Source organism: Sturnira hondurensis, unplaced genomic scaffold (genome assembly GCF_014824575.4).
Source record: "Sturnira hondurensis isolate 20B ecotype Veracruz unplaced genomic scaffold, ASM1482457v3 Scaffold0012533, whole genome shotgun sequence".
NCBI lineage: Eukaryota > Metazoa > Chordata > Mammalia > Chiroptera > Phyllostomidae > Sturnira > Sturnira hondurensis.
Genome location: NW_028085164.1, coordinates 283,235 through 304,564, shown reverse-complemented (window position 1 = coordinate 304,564; position 21,330 = coordinate 283,235). Strand labels below are relative to the sequence as shown.

At 37.4% G+C, this 21,330-nt stretch overlaps 1 protein-coding gene across 1 annotated transcript in view; it reads right to left on the bottom strand.

Annotated features, from left to right (window-relative positions):
- Window positions 1-4,462: 4,462 nt before the first annotated feature.
- Window positions 4,463-21,330, bottom strand: part of SLC9A4 (solute carrier family 9 member A4) — a 72,315-nt gene continuing 55,447 nt past the window's right edge. Inside the window, exons 10-12 of the mRNA XM_037060818.1 lie at window positions 19,178-19,309; window positions 18,367-18,454; window positions 4,463-10,292 (exon numbers count right to left, since the gene is read on the bottom strand). Of these exons, the coding sequence (XP_036916713.1) occupies window positions 9,937-10,292; window positions 18,367-18,454; window positions 19,178-19,309 (576 nt within the window). The 3' untranslated portion in view covers window positions 4,463-9,936. The remainder of the gene's footprint in view (window positions 10,293-18,366; window positions 18,455-19,177; window positions 19,310-21,330) is intronic.

Below are 21,330 nucleotides of genomic sequence, written 5' to 3'. Positions count from 1 at the left end.
AAATGAATGGATAAAACAACTGTATTACATTTACACAATGGGGTACTGTACAGCTATAAAAAATAAAAGAAAATTTTACCCTTGCAACATCATGGATGGACCTAGAGAAAATTATGCTAAATGAAATAAGCCAGTCAGGGAAAGATAAATACCATATAATTTCACTCTCATGTGGACTCTGATCAACCAACTAAACTCACAAAATAGACACAGACCCATGGACAAAGAGCAGGTTGACAAGTCTGGTGGGGTATGGTTAGTGGGTGGAGGGATGGAACAAAAAGGGAAAGGGACTCATGGACATGGACAACAGTGTGATGCTTCTGGGGGTGGAGTGGTGGTGGGTGGAGGTGGAGAATGGTTTAAGGGAGATAAATGGAAATGTCCTTGAATTATTTTGTTTCAATCACAACTCTGCAAATTGAGAAAACATAGTATTGCAAATAATTCTTGTCCATAGATAAGCAAATGGATTCTGTCAGAAGGGGAAGACAATTGATTTCTCTTTCCACTATGTTAAAAGCTTGCTTGCATCTATCAGTATAATTTCATTTTAACATTTATGGTTGCCTATAAAATTCTCCTTTGAAAGATTGGATTGGTTTCCTCATTAATTAATGAATTAAATACAATCTTAAATAAGTATTTTATTTTTAACAATTATGATTTTACTTTTATTAAAAAATATCCTTTCACCTGGCTAGTATAGCTCAGTGGATTGAGCAAAGGTTGCTGGTTCAATTTCCATTCAGGGCACACCCCTGGGTTGTGGGCCAGGTCCCCAGTATGGAACACATGAGAAGCAACTACACATTGATGTTTCTCTCCCACTCTTTCTCCCTCCAATCCCCAATCTCTAAAAATAAATAAATAAATAAAATTTAAAATATGCTTTCAATGTATGGCCATACCAACCTGAATCAGCCCAAACTTGCCTGATCTCAGAAGCTAAAAAATATGTTTTCACAGGATATAATCAGTCTGACTCCAGAGCCTACATCTTAATGACAAACTATACTAACACCTTTAGTATGATAATAGGTAAAGTTTATTTTGTGCTAACCATATCACAAACAATCTAACACAGTGATTTTAAACAAGTGTGCCACAAGCTTTTTTAAAATATGCAATACCTGACTATTTAATCAGGGGAACTGACCTCTTTTCTCTTAGCCTGTCAAAATAAATTACAATGGCCAATAATGTCCAATGTGAATAAATCAAAATTTATACCTATTTTTATTAGATCAGCAAAAAATATATAATTTTTGGTGTACCACAGACCTTTACTAATTAGTTTATGTTTGCTATGAGATAAAAAAATGGTTGTAAATTGTTCTAACAGCTTGAAGAGATTAAACAAGCTCTTAACCCTTGTGTTATATTCCCTCCTTAAGTTCTTTCACAGCCACAAGAATTTTCTGCTTGCTCAAGACTAAAGTAGTGCTCTATTCTTCAGAATTTGCTCAACTCTTGACCTCATTCCAGAATCACAACAACTTCAGGTGATAGGTAGAATAGATGTCATTTCCCTCAACTTAGTGATATGGAACTAACTTAAGAGGTCAAAGGGCTCAGCTAACAGCACAAGCACTAAGTAATGGAGCTGGTACTCCAGCCCTAACTTTCTGATTCTGAATTCTTCTTTATTGCTTTGTTGGATCACCAGACAGGTGGTTAACACCCAGTGGGAAGGATTCTACTGCCAGATGACCACATTCTCTGTATCCTAAAGAGAGGTCAGAAGCCCTAGGAGAATTGACCCTGACATGCTCCACCAAGGTTTGATCACTGCTCTGAAACATTCAGATCTTAGAACTTACAAGGACAATCCAACACAGCAGCATTTCCACAGGGCTTTCTCTGTGTCTGGTATTTATAGAGTTTATAGACTACAAGGAAACACTGGGTGGTACCTCAAGCCTTGCAAATAATTTATCAAATGTAGCAGTATTAATTTTCCTGAGTCTATTCAAACCCAGGCAAGATCTAATGGTGTGATATAATCCCAAGCATACCTGAAACTGTCAGGAATTTGTCCTACCTCCTCAAGTCACAACAATACCACAAACCTGCTTGTGAGGTACTCTCCAAATAATTTATTTTCTCTCATTCGACACTGAAAAACTCACCATGGATGCATTTTACTTTTCAAATATTCATTTTCATTCTTTCAGTATTTGTCCAGATATTTTTCACAGAGAGCTGCCTGATGCTCCCTGTGTTGGGGAGTAAAACTGCAGAAATTTCATCTCTATTGTCTCAATTCAGAACTTGGAATTCAGCTCCAGGGGTGTGGGTGGAGCAACCATTGTCTGCTGAAGAGCATTAAATCTGCTGGTTTATACTTCTCTGCTCTGAGTGACTTTCCTGTGGCATTTTTCTGGGTGAAGACCTGTCCTTTTGTCCCACTGTTTCAAAAATATCCCCTTTTAGGAAGACAATACATTGATTCTCTTTTCCTGTTTCTGAATAGTTGTTTTTCTAAGGTCTGCACTTATAACTTTTGGGGCATTACCTTCTCCGTATACACACAACCCCTTTTAAAGATGGCATAGTTAGATACCAGGGCTGCCTCCTGAACCATGTCCAGGACAAGCACAAACTCCAAACAAGGGCAGACTCCACTGGTGAAACAGTACACCAGTGAAACCTACAGTCTGAGTTTCACTTGCTCTTGGTACCCAGAAAAATTCCTGTAAAAAACAAAACAAATCAAACACTGTTGGGCCCTCCTTCCTTTTAAACTGCTCCAGGGTCATGGTGCTAGGTGACCCATTATTCTGAAAGTTTCTGACTCGATAGTATCTCCATGTTTAAAGATAAGATCCAATAGCAATAAAAAATATTGACATTTAAACAAATGAACTGTAGTGAATGTTCTCACTTCATTAAACTTATTGCAAGATGCAGATTCCTGAATCAGTCACTGTTAACCTTAAATATCACTGGAACATTAAGCAAAACAGAAAAAAAACTGTGGCAGTGGTGCCTAAGCAAGACTAAAACTAGCACTTGATTTAGTGAAGGGATTTTAAAAATTCAACTGATGGTGATGCAAAGCACATTCATTTTGTTATATTACTCAGTGTATTATTTCCAGTAGCTATGAGGGTATGAGCTCTAAATGTAAATAAACATACTGCCATTTGTGTGTCCTTGATGAAAACTTGGACGGCTGTGTGTCCTTGGTAAAAGCTTTTCTGAGGCTTGGTTTCTTCATCTGTAATATGTTGGGAACCACTCTGCTTGGTTTCAGGAGTTGTAACAGCCCCCCATGGCTAAGGCTGAGTGAACAACCTCTGGACTTCAAGCCACTAAGGAGACAAAGCTTGTCTTTGGCAGCAACACTGCTTCTGCTTCATTTCCTGTCCCCAACACTTGGTCAGTTAGTCAGAGATGGGTAACACTCCTTAGAGGGGGGGCAGCCTAAGCCAGATACGATCACTTGGGAGCCCATTATGGGAGGACTCAGGGGCCTGCAACAAAGAGGGAGTGATGGACCCTCACCTCCACCCCCCGGCTATTCTGACATAGCCTGAGTCCCCTTTTCTGTCTGGGAGAAGCGCTTCCTGGCTCTAATCCACTTAAGCCTAGATACCTATGACTGGGAAGACAGTGCAGCCCCTGCCAACTAGAGCAGTTTCCGGGCATAAGGAAGAATTCCTAAAGTCCTGTGAAGCCTGCTTTGCTAAGAGTGCTTTCATTCATACAATGAGGGTTTGAGCAGGAAACAAATATGTCTCTCAAAGTTTCTGCAAGCCCCTTACCTGATGGACACTGACTCAGATTAAACCCTCAGATTTCTTTGAAATGTTATCTATTGTTCGATCCTTGCTGCCTGACATTGATTGATGAGCTTTACTTTTATTCCTGTGTATTACAACCTAATACAAGCTGTTGAAGAAGAGGTTCTTGGTCTTTCTCCTCTGAGAGACTGACCACCTCTCCTCCCCAAACAGATCATGTCTTGGTAGTTTCACTTTCATCTGTGGCTGACAGGGGGACTTGTTGGCAAAGTTGCCCCCACAGTAATAATCACTTCATAAGATTGATTACAATTTTTTAAAATATATATGTAAAGTTATAAGTAAAAAGTCAGATGCATAGTATGTTTTCAATTAATGGTACAGTGCTTATCAAGAATTTAAGTTCATCATTATACAGATGCTTCAATAGTCAAAGTCATTTGTTTACCCTATTCCACCCTGTTAGTGGGTTGTGGTTTATATTTTGTTCATAAGTAAATTGCATAGGTCAGTGTTCCAGCACTGCCTGGAAGTGTTGAGATTGCCTGCTTGGAGACCCCATTTGGAAACCAAGAACAAAGTTCTTTGGAAACAACATATAATTGACACAATGAAATATATAGATGATGTATTAAAGAACTGTACACTTAAATCCTATATAATTTTATTAATCAATGCTACCCCAATAAATTTAATAAAACAAATAAATGAAATCAGATACAAAACATTGTATTTGTCTTCAAAAAATATTATTAATGACAGAAATGATCAGTCCTAATCATCATCTACATTTTAGGTCATCCATTGTGTTTATAAAACATATTTTTAAAATCACATCCTCATGTACTGTATTTACTTGTAAATTCTAAAGTAAAGTTCTTTATTATTAGGGTGGAGCTTCTCTGTTTCTCCCCACTGGTTTTTTTAAGTGAGAAAGATAACCATGTGGATTTGAGTCACTTACAAAATTCCAAATTCTTCTCAGGAAGAACGTTGAGATCAGTGGTTATGAACCAGACAAACCTGATTTCTAAGGTCTTCCTTGGAAGCAGGGTGACCTTGGTCCTATTATTTAATCTCTCTAAACCTGACTTTTTTCATTTAAGATGGGATGAGATGGCATTATGTATGTAAAGCATTTTAAATAATGCCTGGCATATAGTAAGCACTATATAAGTATTGCCTATTATTACTGTTCTACTCAAGGCTGATTTCCTAGAACATAGAATATGTGCCTTGATTTCAGGACTCCTCGATTTAATTGGAGATCTGCATTGCTGCACCTGGAAACCAAATAGTGATCACCTTGGTTCAGTTTACAACATGGTTCCAGCTCTGTTGTTGAACAAACTGTAACTTGAAGAAGGCCAGGCAACAGAATTGTTTTAATAACATTTTCTTTGGATTAAACACTCCACTGTACAAAACACCTATAGCTTTTTTTAAAAAAGATTTTATTTATTTATCTTTAGAGGGTAAGGAAAGGAGAGAAGGAGAGAAATATCAATGTATGGTTGCCTCTCGTGGGTCCCCTGCTGGAAATTGGCCTGCAACACAGGCATGTGCCCTGACTGGGAATCGAACCTTGATCCTTTGGTTCGCAGGCCTAAGCTCAATCCACTGAGCTGCACCAGGGAGGGCCAGGCAACTGAAACTCTTATTTCTAATGTGTTACACTTACTTGAGCACCTCTGGCTTGGAAGCTCATTAGAGTCTCAGAAAGAAAAATAATTTATTAATCAAATATTGTGCACAGATGAAACAACATATCTCTTACTAATTAAAGGAGAGACTAGCACCGACGCAGGCATCTCTTTCATTCCCCTTGCTTTATGGCTCCATTAACAATTAACAATGACTGATGTCCTAAAAAGAAGCTCTCTGTCTCCCCCGCCTGGATTTTCTCAGGAGTTAGAAAGAAGATACGAGACAGTTTAGTCAGGAAAAAATTAAATCTGAGAAAACAACCCATCTTATTTGTGGATGCATAAGCATTCAAAAATCTTAGATAAGACCAACACATATTTATCGACTTTATAAAAAATGTATTTTCCTAATGTTAGAAACTTATGAAACATAACTAGAAACTATTTACTCCATGCTGGAAATTCTTGAATACTTATCTCTCTAGTAAATATTCATGTTAAAAGAATTACTGTTTTGGAGGGAAGATCTCCTATAGAAAAGATCTGAAGCTGAGAAATTAAATCCTACTGAAAGTTTCCTCAACAAAAAAATGTCTTAATTCTTCACTAGGCACCTATCAAGATATGCAGAGGCAGGGTTTCTAAGTTTTTTGTCTCTTTGAAAATGTACTATGATTAGAATTTGTCCCCAAACTAGGAGAATATAATGATTTTGAGGGAATGGCACAAAAAATAAACAAGCACTGATTATAAACATGAATCCATATTCAGATTTTACCTCTGGTTTTGCTATTGACTGATGACTGATGAACAGATACATACCAGGTAGAGATATGATCATGTTTTTCAGTGCTCTCTATTGCTGTTACATCCTCTCACCAGGACCCCAGTATCCTCTTATGACAATCAAATAGCCTCTCAGAAAAGTCTCATATTTCTATTATTTATGCCTCATCATATTATCCAATCAATGTATATCTTTTCTCATCTATACATATTTTAGCCTAAATAATTACAACTGTTAATGATCTCTCTCCAACCATAAAATAAACCCTAAGCTACATGTAAGAATTTTATATATATTATCTTATTTAATATTTATTATCATTTTATGATGCAGATAAAATCAATACCTTAAAATATTAATTGGTAAATTTCAGCTTAGGGTTGATAATTAAGTTGCCCAAGATCCTACAGTTCCAAGAGATCTGACTATAGAACCTGAGCTCTGAATTAATTATATTGATTCAAAAATCTAAACTATCTGAGTGGTAGCCATCTAAACAGGTAAGGAAGTCTTGTGAGGGTTTCCTTGCATGCTGAAACCAACACTTTAAGCTTAAGACCTGAGTTCTGCAACACACTTGCCATAGCTGCCATCTGTAATATATCAATGCATCACTGAATTCTGGCAGTAATTCAAGCCCTACCTCCCATGACCCTTTAATTTTCCCAAGAGAAGCACAGAAATATATGACCTCCATGAGCAAGAGAAAAGCATGAAAAAAGCATAATAAAGTGTCCAGAATCTCATCTCAACTTTGCCATAGCAGACCCCTTTCTACAACTAATGGCCAAGGTTTCTCGTTAAGCAGATTGAGTAAAAACAAGGAGGTGCCCATGGCATCATATCAAGGCCAGGAAAGATGAATAAGAAAATTTACCACATCCCAAACACCAGAAAACACATGGAAACCCATAAGGTGGAAAGCCTCTGTATAGGATAAATGCAAGGAAATGCTACTTTTCTCAACTTCAAATTTCACAGAGACACAAAACCAATCAACTTAGCAATATACATAAGCTTGAGGGGGGAAAAGGAGTAAAACAAGCAAAAAAAAACTTACAGAGGAAAATTAAGATTTTTGTGGGGTTTGTGTCTGATATTTCGAGGTTTGAGATAAAAGGGCAAATTCTGCCACTGGCAGAAAAGGTAGAGAAGGTGGACTGCTCAGTGGACCAGGAGCCAGGTCTAGGAGAAGCACTTTTGTGTGATTCCATCTCCTTCCTGAGATGAGTTAGGAAGAAGAACCAGATCTTCCTCAACACTCAAGAGGAAACTTTCTCTTTTGAACTGTGTCTTGCCTGCTGGGGAAAAAAATCATCATGGAAAACTGATACCCTAAAGTACTCCTCAGGTACCTGTTATACCCTCAACTGATCCCCAGAGTAACTAATGAAATGAAGATAATATAACACTGCATTTTGAAACAATCTTAGATGATAAACAAAAGAGGCCATTTCCACCAGTATCTCTCTAAGTCTGTCAGAGCTACCCTTACCCTGCCTTACCTTTTAGGCCAGAGCTCCAGGGCTACTTCCCAGACTTGGGCAGTCCTGGCCAGACAGTGTCTAGGTAAGCAAAGGCCTTAGGAAGAATAACTCCATTATGGCTTTTATTACTTAAAGGAGAAGGTTTCACTCTACTCACTAAATCCTATTACCTCTCTCCAAAATGAAACCAACATCTCAAAGAAAAACAGTAGTTAGACGACTCCCATTAATCCTTAGACCTTGATGGCTACTCTGAGAAGGGGCCTTTACAATTTGGGTTTCTGGTATTATGTGGTATTCCTGTGTCCAGTAAGTGACACAGGAATTCTACACCTCTCAAGAATCAGTTTTGCATTTAGATATGGAAAGATGATTTCTCATGATGTCTCTCAGTCTCTGTATCTTCATTCATAACTTAAGGATAATGACTCACTCTTAGGGTATATAGACTTTTTCTGTGGCTTTGATTGTCGGTTCATTTAAATGAAAAAGACAAAAACAAAAACAAAGATCCCTAGGTTTTATATGTGCTTCCATTCCTTTGCACTGATTATTACTATTTGATAGTATACAGTTTTATTGAAATCCAAATATTTAGACAACTTAGAAGCAGTCTTATATTTCAGATTCAGAAGAAAGACAAATGACTCCTTTGATTGCCATTTCTACCACTGCAGTAGGAACCTGAGTGAATGCCATTCACAAATTATAAATGTGTGGCAAGTCATACATTTTTCAGCAGTCACTGGCGCCCATGGGTTATACTAGAGGACAACCCCATGTCCTTCAAGGGGAAGCAGACCCTGAACTGGCATCAGGTTGTTTCTCAAGACTTCATTTTTCGTCACCTAAAAGATAAGAATGTCTCACATGTTCTCTGATATATTTTCAGCTCTAAAATGTCATCATCACTTCATTTATAGAGAATCTACCATATATAAGGCATTATAACAACAAAAGCTGAAGCAAATAGGAAGTAAATGTGGGAGATAAAAGTCACAACTGATAAATGGATAAAATTAAAAAGGAATAAACTACCCTTCCCATTCTCAGACCATAGAAGTGGACAAACACACACACATGTAAGTATAATTCCCAGATAAGTCCCATAACACATCCAAAGTGGTGTGGGGGCACAAGAAGGAGGAGGATCACATGATCACTTCTAATTAAGAAAATCAAGGCAGGTCTAGGAGCTGGTTTTATTGGATCATGACATTTAAAGATGTATACTATTAAATCAGTTGAGGATGACTAGAGATGCCAAAAGTAGCAACAATAAAGAACATTATGGTTAACTGATTACTATAGATTAGCCATTTGGCACAATAAATAGTATTTAATAAATGTTAAATCTATAGGTGGTCAGAAGAAAGAGAAGAGGAAGAGAAGGAAAAGATAAAGTCATCTAGCAAAGTTGATGAGCTGGAGTGTGAGGTTCAAGGTCAAGTTTGGGGGCAATGAAAATGGAAAATTAAATTGGAAAATAGTTTCAATCCTTAGGAGAAAATATCACACCCTATAAATGCTCATAAATACATGATATTTATTTCATTACTATTTAAAGTCTGTTTATGGCTATTTTGTTTCTAATATTTGTTTTTTAAATAAATATTCCAATTACAAAATAGACAATCCATTGTTTGCAGATTAATTATTTAGTCTGTGTCACATACATCTATTTTTTCTACTGATTAAATGTAGCAATGTTATGACAAATTTTATTTCTCCCCAAACATATAATTATTGAAGAGTGCATATCAAAATCAAAATCAAAAGCATTCTCTTGGGAGGGAGGTTAATTAGCTTGTGAATCCAGCAACTCACCACTTGACCTTGGCAAGATGTCCTCATCTCTAACTTCATGGGATGGGATCAGGATATTTCTAGACTCCTCTTAGGACTACTTTGATTATAAGTTGCACATGCATATTGTTAAGATAAATTACCAATCACATTGTACCTCAATAAAGTAAATGAATCACACACACTTAGAAATACTTAGTGAATAATTTCTGTGGTCATGAATATCTGTCACTCATAGGAAATTATCTACAAAGCGCACCAGCTAAGAACATGGCACAAGCTGAAAGTTAATACTCTTAGCCTTTCAAAAAATTTCCTTGCTTCTCATAGATGTATGTCTAATAGCTTCAAAAAGAAAAGTAAACTCAATAGTTTCCTTTAGAATTCTAAAAATCTTTCTTTCACAACAATAAGAAGATGAACTCTTGAGAAGCACAGAAACAATCTTGTGCACAATAAAACTATTTTCTTTGGAGCAATGGACTATGAGATCTGTGGTGTTCCCTTCTGTGTCCATGCTCAGATGACCATCTGGACCCAGTTGCTGAGGCCTCTTCTCCACTCTCCTCTCCAGATTCATACTCCTCATCTACTGCATGAAACAGTGGTTTGGATTTTAAGGTTGCCATTCTGTCTCCGCCAACATGCTCTTCTGGGCCTCTACTTCTTTGATAAAAAAAGTTGGATGGCTTCCCTCTTCTGTTGGAAATTTTCATTGGGATTATTTCTTTTGTTAGTTGTCTTTCCTGAAGCAACCTTGCTTGAGAGTGTGCAGTGAACATGTCGAAGGAGAGTTCTGAATCACTGCTTTCCTTATCTAGGAAATTATGACAAGAAGAGGTCAGTATAATAAGACCTAAGATCTTAGAGAAGACAACAACTAGATGGTCAGACCTCAGAGTAAAACAGAATCCTTTCTGATATCCCAGCTCAAAAATTCATTTTTCTTATGAGCATAATTATCTCTTCAAATTTGCTACCCCAAAGGAAGGGAGTAGAATGCAGTTGGCCCTTGAACAACATGGGGTTATGGGTACCAATTCTCTGTGTGTTCAAAAACCCATGTATAACTTTGCTGCCTGGAAGCCTTAGAGATAACATAAATAGTTGATTAACACATATTTGTATTTTAGATGTATTTCTAGAAATATACTCTCATAATAAATTAAGAAAGAGAAAAGAAAATGTCACAAAGAACATAAGGAAGAGAAGGACTTCCAGCCAAAATGGAGGCGTAGGTAGATACACTGTGCCTCCTCGCACAACCAAAAGAAGGACAACCATTTAAAAACAAAAAACAACCAGAACTGACAGAAAATCTAACTGTATGGAAGTCAACCACCAAGGAGTTAAAGAAGACACACTCATCCAGACTGTTAGGAGGGGCAGAGACGGGTGCGAGGAGAGGACTGTGCAAGGCAGTGGCTGGAGGACCTGGGTGAGCAAGGCTCTGGCTGGCGCACCCAGCACCAGATTATGGAGCAGGGTAGGCAAGGCTGCAGCTGGCTGGCAAGACTGTGGTGGTGACTGATGGAGCAGGGGATCCCACATTAGCCTCAGATAAACCTGGAGGAATAATTGGGGAACAAGACAGACCTCACAACTTAGAGCTCCGGCACCAGGGAAAAAAAGGCCTCAAACCTCAAATGAAAAACACCTATGGGGGTTGAAGCAGCAGTGGGATAAATTCCCACCCACACAGGAGAGTTCATTGGAGAGACCCACAGGATCCTAGAATGTACAAAAGCCAACCCACCAGAGAATCAGCACCAGAAAGGCCCAATTTGCTTGTGGGAAGCAGAAGTGATTGAAAGCCGGAAGAGAACAGAGCAAGCACCATTGTTACCTCTCAGACCCCTCACCCACAAACAGCATCACAACTAAGCAACCTGGGTTACCCCTCTGGGGTGAACACCTAAGGCTCCACCCCTCACTACATAACAGGCTTGTCAGGACAAAAAAAATGGCCCAAATAAAAAACAGATCAAACCTCCAGAAAAATTACAACTACGTGACAAAGAAGTAGCCAACCTATCAGATACACAGTTCAAAGCACTGGTAATCAGGATGCTCATGGAATTGGTTGAATTTGGTCAAAAATTACATGAAAAAATGAAGGCTATGCTAAGTAAAAAAAGGAAAATGTACAAAGAACCAATAAATGGGAAGAAAACTGGGACTCAAATCAATGGTGTGGACCAGAAAGAAGAAAGGTACATATAACCAGAAAAGAATGAAGGAATAAGAATTAGGAAACTCCAAGACATCTTTAAATGTTCCAACATCCAAATTATAAGGGTACCAGAAGGAGAAGAGGAAGAGCAACAAGTGAAAAACTTATTTGAACAAATAATAAAGGAGAACTTCCCCAGTCTGGCAAAGGAAATAGACTTCCAGGAAGTCCAGGAAGCTCAGAGAGTCCCAAAGAAGGTGGACCCAAGGAGGAACACACCAAGGCACATCATAATTACATTAGCCAAGATTAAAATGAAGGAGAGAATCCTAGAAGCAGCAAGAGATAAGGGGACAGTCGCCTACAAAGGAGTTCCCATCAGACTGTCAGCGGATTTCTCAGAAGAGACCTTACAGGCAAGAAGGGGCTGGAAAGAAGTATTCCAAGTCATGCAATGCAAGGACCTACATTCAAGATAGTCCTATCTAGCAAGGCTTTCATTTAGAATAGAAGGGCATATAAAGTGCTTCTCAGATAAGGTCAAGTTCAAGGAGTTCATTCTCACCAAGCCTTTATTATATGAAATGTTAAAGGGATTTATCTAAGAAAAAGAAGATGAAAAATATGAACAGTAAAATGACAGCAAACTCACAATTATTAAAAACCACACCTAGAACAAAAACAAAGCGAATAACTAGAACAGGAACAGAACCACAGAAATGGAGATCACTTGGAGGGTTAGCAAGAGGGGAGTGGGAGTGGTGAAAGGGGAAAAAGGTACAGAGAATAAGTAGCATAGATGGTAGATAGAAAATAAACAGGGGGAGGGTAAGAGCAGTATAGAAAATGTAGAAGCCAAAGAACTTATATGTATAACCCATGGACCTGAAGTAATGTGGGAAATGTGTTCAGGGCAGAAGACAGTGAAGTTGGAGAAAATGGGACAATGGTAATAGATAATCAATAAAATATATTTTTAAAAGAACATAATGAAGAGAAAATACATTTATAGCACTGTGCTAATATTTATTTTAAAAATCCACATATAATTGGACCCACACAATTCAAACCTGCATTGTTCAGGATCTACTGTAGAAGCTGTATGCACAGTGTTCTAAATAAGTAGAAAAGTATGAAAATGTGTCTATCAAGCTTGTCTCCTCTAGGTAAACAGGGAATGTTTTTTTCAAAGTCAGAATAATTGGTGCTAAGGCACAAAGATGCTTTGTGTTGTCAAAGACCAATGCTAAACTGAAGTTTATATGCTACTGTATATGAAAATGGCTGTTTTTATCTAGGTTTGTTTTTTAATCAATGGTTACCAGAAAGTATTAAATGTGAGTTTCTTCCCTTTTAACCTTGAACTAGCCAGTTTTGGAGAAACAGGGACAGGGTGTGGGCACAGTAGAGCTGTGGTCACCAACATTTTTGGTACCAGGGATTGGTTTCATGGAAAACAATTTTTCCTTGGACTGAGGGTCAGGGGAACAGAAGGTGGAGCTCAGGCAACTTTGCTTGCTAGCCCACTGCTCACCTCCTGCTGTGCAGCCTGGTTCTTAACAGGCCAGGGACTAATACAGGTTTATGACCCAGGGTTTGGGGACCCCTGTAGTACAGAGCTATATATGGCACAACTGTGACTAGATCCTCTCATTTCAAAAGAGGTAAGATGAACAGAGTGTGGCTGGTACACCATGGTGATGATGCTGAGGGTAAAGTCAATTTACTGGGAACTTACAATGTGTCTGTCACTTTGCTAATCATTTCACAACTATTATGCCATTTAGTTCTCATTATAACCCTTTGTGATGAGAAGAGTTATGGTGCTCATTTTATAGGTGAAGGTTTCAAGAGGTAAGTGACTTTCAGAATCATCAATGAAGACAGGACTGAAGTTTGAGCAGAACCTGTGCAGCTGTTCATCCACTCTCGACCAGACCATCACAGTCTCCTCTACATAGGTTATGTGTGAGTCAGGAGAACTGCTTCACGAGAGCAGAAAAATGATTGTCCCTCTTGAGTGATCTTCCACATACCTAAGCCATTCTCAGGACATTGCCTTTTTTTTCCTTCACTGTGCACACATCCTCAAAGGAATATTTTTCACAACCTCCTTAATTCTCATTTCCTCAAAGTTTTAAACTTATACATTTATTTTCCCTTTAAATATTCACCTGAGAATTTAGGTATTTTAAGACCTTTCATTTAAATCTGAAAGCAGGGTTCTTTCTCCCACTTTCTCCTCCTTCCTAAAAAAGCAAAACAAAAAACACAAAACAAAATCCCCAGAGCTAGAACTAATATGCACACAAGTTTATACTTGATAAAATGTGTTTAGGATGTGGGACGTCAGAAAATCTTAAAATACTCTGTTCAATAAGGTTTTTCCAAAATATGACCACATTATCCTGAGAAGGTAGCCTGTGAGCTAAAGGGGCAGAAGGCTGGAATCGATGCTTTGAATAAAGGAAACATTAGTATATTATTTGTCTATTATTTCAAGACTTCTTTTAATTTGTGCTCCACAGTCTGGCCTGGGACCTGCATTCCTCTTAATCTTTTGGTACACTACCTAAGCATTATCTGAGAAAACAATGTCCTGGATGTGTCTTCCCCCAGGAGCTGATCCTTCTTCACACTTCCCCTTTCCCCCTCCTAGTTTCCAACCACTCCTTCTGAGCATATGCCTCCATCAGCAAAGAGTCCTAACCTAACCACTTCCTGATTGTTAAAAGTCGGTTCCATGCACTAGAAAGAGGTTTGGGCCAGTACTTGAAACTCAAGTCTTTAGATCTGTCCACAGTGGGAGAAAGTGGCTCACTGGAAAGCAGAAGGGGGAAGGAGGAAGGAGGAAGAGTGAAGACTGTTCTTTGTCCCACTGACATATCCCAGGTCAGCACCCAGGCAGCACAGTTCCAGAGAGAAATCAGTTCCTGTACCTGCCACCTAACTAAGAACCTTAACTCCTGGACATGCGCCCTATGGCAGAATAAAGGAGAAACGGGGAAAGTGTATCTGCTCAGGGCAAGGCAGAACCTAATACACAGGATGAAAGTGGACTACCTAATACAGACCCAGACCTCCGATGCCACGGCACCCCCACATCCTCCTCATGATTTCGTTTTGTTTCAGTTGTGGTAAAATACACATGACATAAAATTGAATATCTTAAACATGTTTTTTATTTTAATGATATGTATGTGTACAGTTCTGCAGCACTAAGTACATTCACATTGTTGTGCATCACCACTCTCCAGCTACAGAACTTTTCATCTTCCCCAACCCACATGGGTTTTAAGCAGTTTCAGGGCATAGGAGGGGTATCCAGGCAGGACCTCTGTACTTGTAACATCAAGTGAACCCCAAGGGCAAAGAAGAATTGAAAGAGTGTGTAGAGACCCCCAAACCAGCAGGGAGCTCCCAGGCATCTAGAGTGAGGGATGTTCTACCACTGGAGGGCAAAGGGAGAGAGGAAGGAAAGTGCTTTCCAAGTCATAAGCTAGTTAACCAAGGATTGCCTGTTACTAGCTAGTTAACCAGGGACTGCCCATTACTAGACAGAGATGGCTGGACTCCCTAGAGACCCTCTGGCCATTCCCTGAACTTGTCCCCATACTGATGGACTTCAAGGATATAAGTAATTGTGCCCAGATATACTTTGAGAACTATCTGATTCTTCCCATGATTATTTTGATAATTATTTAAAACAATACTTCATTACTTTCTCTTTTAGATTTCTAGGTTTACCACTATTTTCACTCACTTAATGAAATTTAAAATCAGTTGAGTATATTTGAAATAAAAAATAATCAATGGGATGAACATTTTGTTGCATTTCTAGATCAATGCATGTAGAATGGACATTTCTGATGTGTTGTCTTCCTTTCCAGAAACATCTTGTCTACCTATGTCAAGTCTTCTTTGATATCCCTCAATAGTAATAATAATGGCTAATATTTATTGCACACTTACTTGGTTCCAGGTATTGTTCTAAGAGCTTTTTGTGCAATGATTGGCTTAATGCTAGGTCAACACTTTTGTGTGTGGGACATACCAGTACTCTCTTTTTTACAGAGAGGAAATGACAGCATAGAAAAGTAGAGTTTTATCTTTTCTTCATGTAACTTTTAGATATTTTTTCCTGGGATTTTATGATTTTACTGAAAGCATGAGTGAGAAAACTTTTAGGGAATCTATTGAAAAGACAGGATCTTTTGATTTGATAATCTGGTGGATAATGTAAACACTTTTCCAAATGTTAAACAACTCCACCTCTGGAATAAGTTCCACTTTGTAAGGTGTAGTATTCCTCTAATGTTCTGCTGCATTTTTAATAATGTTTTATTTAAGATTTATACATTAATGCTTAGGAGAGTTATTTTCTGTTACCGTAGAAGGTGATACTGATGTTCATTTCATAAGAAATGATTGTGAGACTTTCATGTTTTCTACTCACTCCAACAATACATAGTTTCAGATGATTCATACCAGGAAGAGTTTTAAAAATTAATTTTCTGTCCACTCTCTAACTGGTGTTATTTTGTTAGTTTGCTTTTGTTTGTGAAATAGCTCATTTAAAACACAACATAATACTAGTCACAAAACTGTGATCTGAGAATAGATGACTAGAGCAATGAGACAGAATTGAGTCCAAAACTCTCTCAAAGTGAATGACTTTAGTACAACAAAGACGGCATGTCATCTAAGAGGGAAAAAAATAGTGTTGAAACAGGAAAAAATGCCATTTAAAAGCAATCTCTACATTAATCTACACAAAGATAAATCTCAGATGATTTAAAATTTATATGAGAAAGTAAAATCACTAAAGCTCCAGGTGAAAAATATTAGGCAAATCATTTTCTAATTTTTCTGTAGAAGATCAAGCAGATTTCGTTCATCAGAATCTGAATGGCAAGTATGTCTAAAAGATAAATGTGAAACTTGTGGGAAAATCATTAACCACAAATATGACAATAGACAATGTCCTTATTATATAATGTTCTTCAAATTCAATTTAAGAAAACAAAAAACCAAATGGAAAAAAAATGGTCAAGGCAAAAACAGAAACTTCCCCAAAAGAAATACAGTTGGCTCTAAAATTATGAAAAGGTGTTCAACCAGACTAAAAATACTTATATGAAATTTAAATTGTGTCCTACAGATTACTCAGAAGTTTGAAAATAGTCCAGTGATAGTAAAAGTGTTCAGAAATGACCTTTCTCACAGATTGTGGTATAAGGGTCAATTTAAATATATGTGATTTTTTTTACCTAAAAATTTTATTTCCAGGAAAATGTGCTAAGGAAATAATTGCTTATTTATACAAAAATCAATCACAAGGGATCCAAGTCACTTATTATATATTATTGAAAATTAAAAATACCTTAAATATTTGTCAATAAGTATTTAACTAAATAAGCAACAGGGCATTTATAGAATTGATTCTTAAGTCACTAAAATGATCAAAAGTTTCACGTCTATTGACATGGAAATATGTCCACAACATATTGTTTAGCAAACTAAACAATTTTTTTAAGTTACAAAATAATGATTGTACTGTGATTTAATGTATAATATGATGCTGGTGTGTTTATAATTCTTTTTTTTTTTGTACCTAGTATGGGTAGGAGAGGGATTAGGGTGTTGTAGAAAAAATTATAGAATTCCTACAAAGAATTCTATAGTGATTATATATATATTTTAGGGTTTCAAATACTTCTAATTTTATTTTTATGCTTTCTTTTTATGCTTGTCTATGCTGGTCAATTTTATTTTATATTAAGCATGTTTTTAAATAAATTAATTAATTTTTAGAAATAATTACATTCACTTTTCAAATATCTAATTCCAAAATCCAATGTGTTTATTTGAATTTCCAATTCAAAGTCTTGAAATCTTAGGAAAATTTAAGTTGATAACATATATATATGTGTGTGTATATATATACATATACATGTGTTTGTGTATATATATATATATATATATATATACACACATATATATGTATATATAGAGAGAGAGACAATAAAAGGAAAACATTTCATCAGTAAATATGATGAAATTATTTTAGTAAAATTTAACCAACTTGGCCCTGGCTGGTGTAGCTCAGTGGATTAAGCGCAGGCCTGCGAACCAAAGCATTGCTGGTTTGATTCCCAGTCAGGGCACGTGCCTGAGTTGCAGGCCATATCCCCAGTATGGGGTATGCTAGAGACAACCACACATTGATGTCTCACTCCCTCTATTTCTCCCTCTCTTCCCCATCTCTCTAAAGTAAATGAATAAAATCTTTTTAAAAAATTTAACCAACTTGGAAGAAGTCTGGTAATTTTTAAACCATGGGTGAATTCTGTGGCAAATGTGCCCTTTTTTGTTTGTTTGTTTCTCTATGACAGGGCTCAACAAATTATGACCCTTGGGCTATATTTGGACTGCTGTCTCTTTTTGTATGGCCTATAAACTTAGAATTGCTGTTATATTTTTGAATGGCTGAAAAATGAAAGAATACTTTGTAAGTGAAATGATAATGAAATTTAAATTTCAGTTTCCATCAATAAATATCTGAATTAGATCATTAAAGAAATATTTTATTTTTTCTTTTAGTCATAGAAGTACCTATATAATATTCTTGTTTGTATATTTTGGCCCCCAAACCCTAGAATATATATCATTTGGCCCTTTACAGACAAGAAAAAGAGCAACCAAGCAAGCCAGTTACCTCTGAAATCAGCAGCCCTCCTGCCTCTTCTTGCAGGCTGAGGATTGGTATAGGGAAAAGACAGGTAGCGGATGTTTTTCACACAAGCCTGTAAAAAACAAGTAAAAATTTTAAAAAGCACAGTTCAAGTTCCACATGGCAAGAAAAGTGAAGGACTCAAACCTATACTGTGTAATCTTATTTGGATGACTGGATTTCAGTTACTTTTGTTTAAGAAAACCAAAATGCCTCAGCCTTTAATATGTATTTTATTTCCTTCTCATGTAAAATAGACCATTATAAACTCTCTGAGTTACTCCTGCCTTCTTACTGAAATTAGGGTAGAGAGGAGGAACTACTCCAGACTCAACCTCTAACCGGTAAGACTGGTTTGCTATGGACTAAGATAGAATAGATCAGGTGCACAAGTGATAAGGAAATAAGGCCCAAGCAACTTGGCAAAAACGACTTCCTCCGTGGAAGAGATATAAGCTTTCTAGAGCTAGGGGTCCTGGTCGAAGGAGGTCCCCTTGCATGTTCAGTACCTAGCCACCTTGTTGTCTTGTCTAGACTCACAGTCCAGAGAGTGCAATATAGTTACTTACCCATGCTGGAGAACAGATCCCATGGATTTCCTAAGGCCCTGGACACCAAGAGAGATACCCAAATATGTTGTCCTGCACTCCATTCCTTTTGTATTTGTCTGTCAACAAGGCAGTGATTTTGGTTTTGGTTTTTGTTTTGCTTGTTTAAATATCAGTGGTAGTCACTTGAGAAGGCCCTATACAGAGACTTGCCCAGTTCTCAGGTGTATCCACAGTCCCCACCTCACCGGCTTTCCCCATGGCAGGCTGTGGCCTTTCCTCATGCTCTCCTGGAAGGTGTTCTTGTGGCGGAGCAGGATCTCTTTAGCTTGGTTCTCAATTGTTTCCGGTCTAAGATTGTATTTATTATAGGACAGTGTCTACAGAAAGACAAAATGTCAAATATGAAAGGACATTTCCAGGATAGCTGCCAACCTCGGGGGCCATCAAAATACCATGAGTTACAACCACTACAGCAAAAAGATACCATGAAAGTCATCTGAGCATTTTCTTTAATTAGAGTGGTGCAAGCTGTGACCCCACAAAGAAGGGTCTGTGGCCAAGGCCACCCCCATCAGGACATATTTGTGGTTGGAGCTTATGCCTCCTGGCTCACACAGCAGTGCTTTCCGTCTTACTCTTCCTCTATTATCCCTGCAGCACTTCCCCTACTCAAATACCCACAGACTTGGACTGCCCAATATAAACACTTGTTTACCCCGGGTTGTGTTTTTATATTAAGTCAGTGGTTACTGAATTCAGTGAATCAGGACAATGTCAGAACTATGTTGGGAATTCACAGAAGGTTGCTATTTTTTAGTTTTACCTACTAAAGACACATTTTAAAAGTCAACCAAATACATCATCTCAGATAAAAAGAACAGTCCATATTGAATCAGCTTAGCTTAGTGAAAAATTTCTTCCTTGTTTTTACAAAGACCAGTGAAAACCTATGTTCAACCACAGACCAACATTAGTCCTCAGATGTTTACAAAGTGCTTAACTGGAACTTTTCTCTCTTCTTTTCACTCAGGGTTTACCAGTATATATCCTGTTTTCCATGGGCCAGCAGTTCTCTTGGGTAATAGAATCAGGACTGCAGGCACTATCACTCCTGGTTAATGGATACTTTAACAAGGAGTGAATATTCCTGTTGAATATTCAGTTCAACAGCAAAAAAGCAAATGCTTTATATGCCAAGTGCCATAAAAGACATGAAATCTTTTAAAAATGGAGAAGTTAAAAGTATGATCTTCAAAAGGCTCATACTCAACTGGGGCAGTTATACAAATAAGCACATGCCATTATGAGCTCAGGTAAGTGATAAGATGCTGGGGTTTGTAGGAGTTATGAAGTACAGGCAAAAGGCACTCAACCAGTCAGTTATTTTTGTGTGTTTTAGTGTATACACATCCAATTAAGTACAATTATGGATTTTGTTATCTATTAGCTTAATAATAGTTAATTGATACTCATAAAAGGGCAATTGTCTTAAAGTAGTTCCATAAAGAAGGCATAGTTTGGGGGTCAGGGAAACAAAGGTGAATTAGCAAAGCCAAACTTCTCTTTCAGCTGTTGAGAGATCTTTACCAGACACTATTGCTAAAATAACCGATCTGACAAGAACTTGTCCAGAATAATTGAATTTTGAAATACAGATTTTTATCTACCACCAGTAATGATGGACCTTAACCTAGGTACTTTGTACATTGAGATATTAAAGAATACATATAACACTGTCATAAAAATATTTTAAAAATAAGCATCTACAATACTGAGAAAAACTTTTATAATTTTTCACCAATGTTAAATTTATGCAAAACTGAAGTTAGTGTGTATGTTTACACACATATACATATGTGTATACATATGTGTGTATATATATGTTGCTAGTAGATATTCCCTACATCCTGATTTGAGGAAAGGTTTTACTTTAAGAAAAATTTGGATGCTGCTTTGTTATGACAGGGACCAGAGGAGAGAGGGGAGAGAATTTCAGGGAAAAAGGGAAGGATTCACAAGAACAAGTATAAAGGACACATGGACAGAAACTAAGGTGGGGAATGGGAGGGAGGTGGGGAGCACTGGGGCGGGGGGCTGGGATGGGAGTAAAAGACAGAAAACTGTACTTGAAAAAGAATTAAATTTAAAAAAAAAAGAAAAATTTGGATTTTTTTTTTCATTTTGCCTCATATCACTTCACCCATGTGCTTGTCTAATTTGTGTATATGGAGGGAGCATAGTAGGTCCTATGCACGTAATATATATTTAAGCTTTTTCTCTCCCCTACCTCCCTTTCTGCCTTTCAATGAAGGAGTTGGTAACTGTTTAAAACCTGTATTTCCTACTAAAACGTGAGCTCTTTGGGATAAAGATGTACATTTTAGATATGCATTAAATC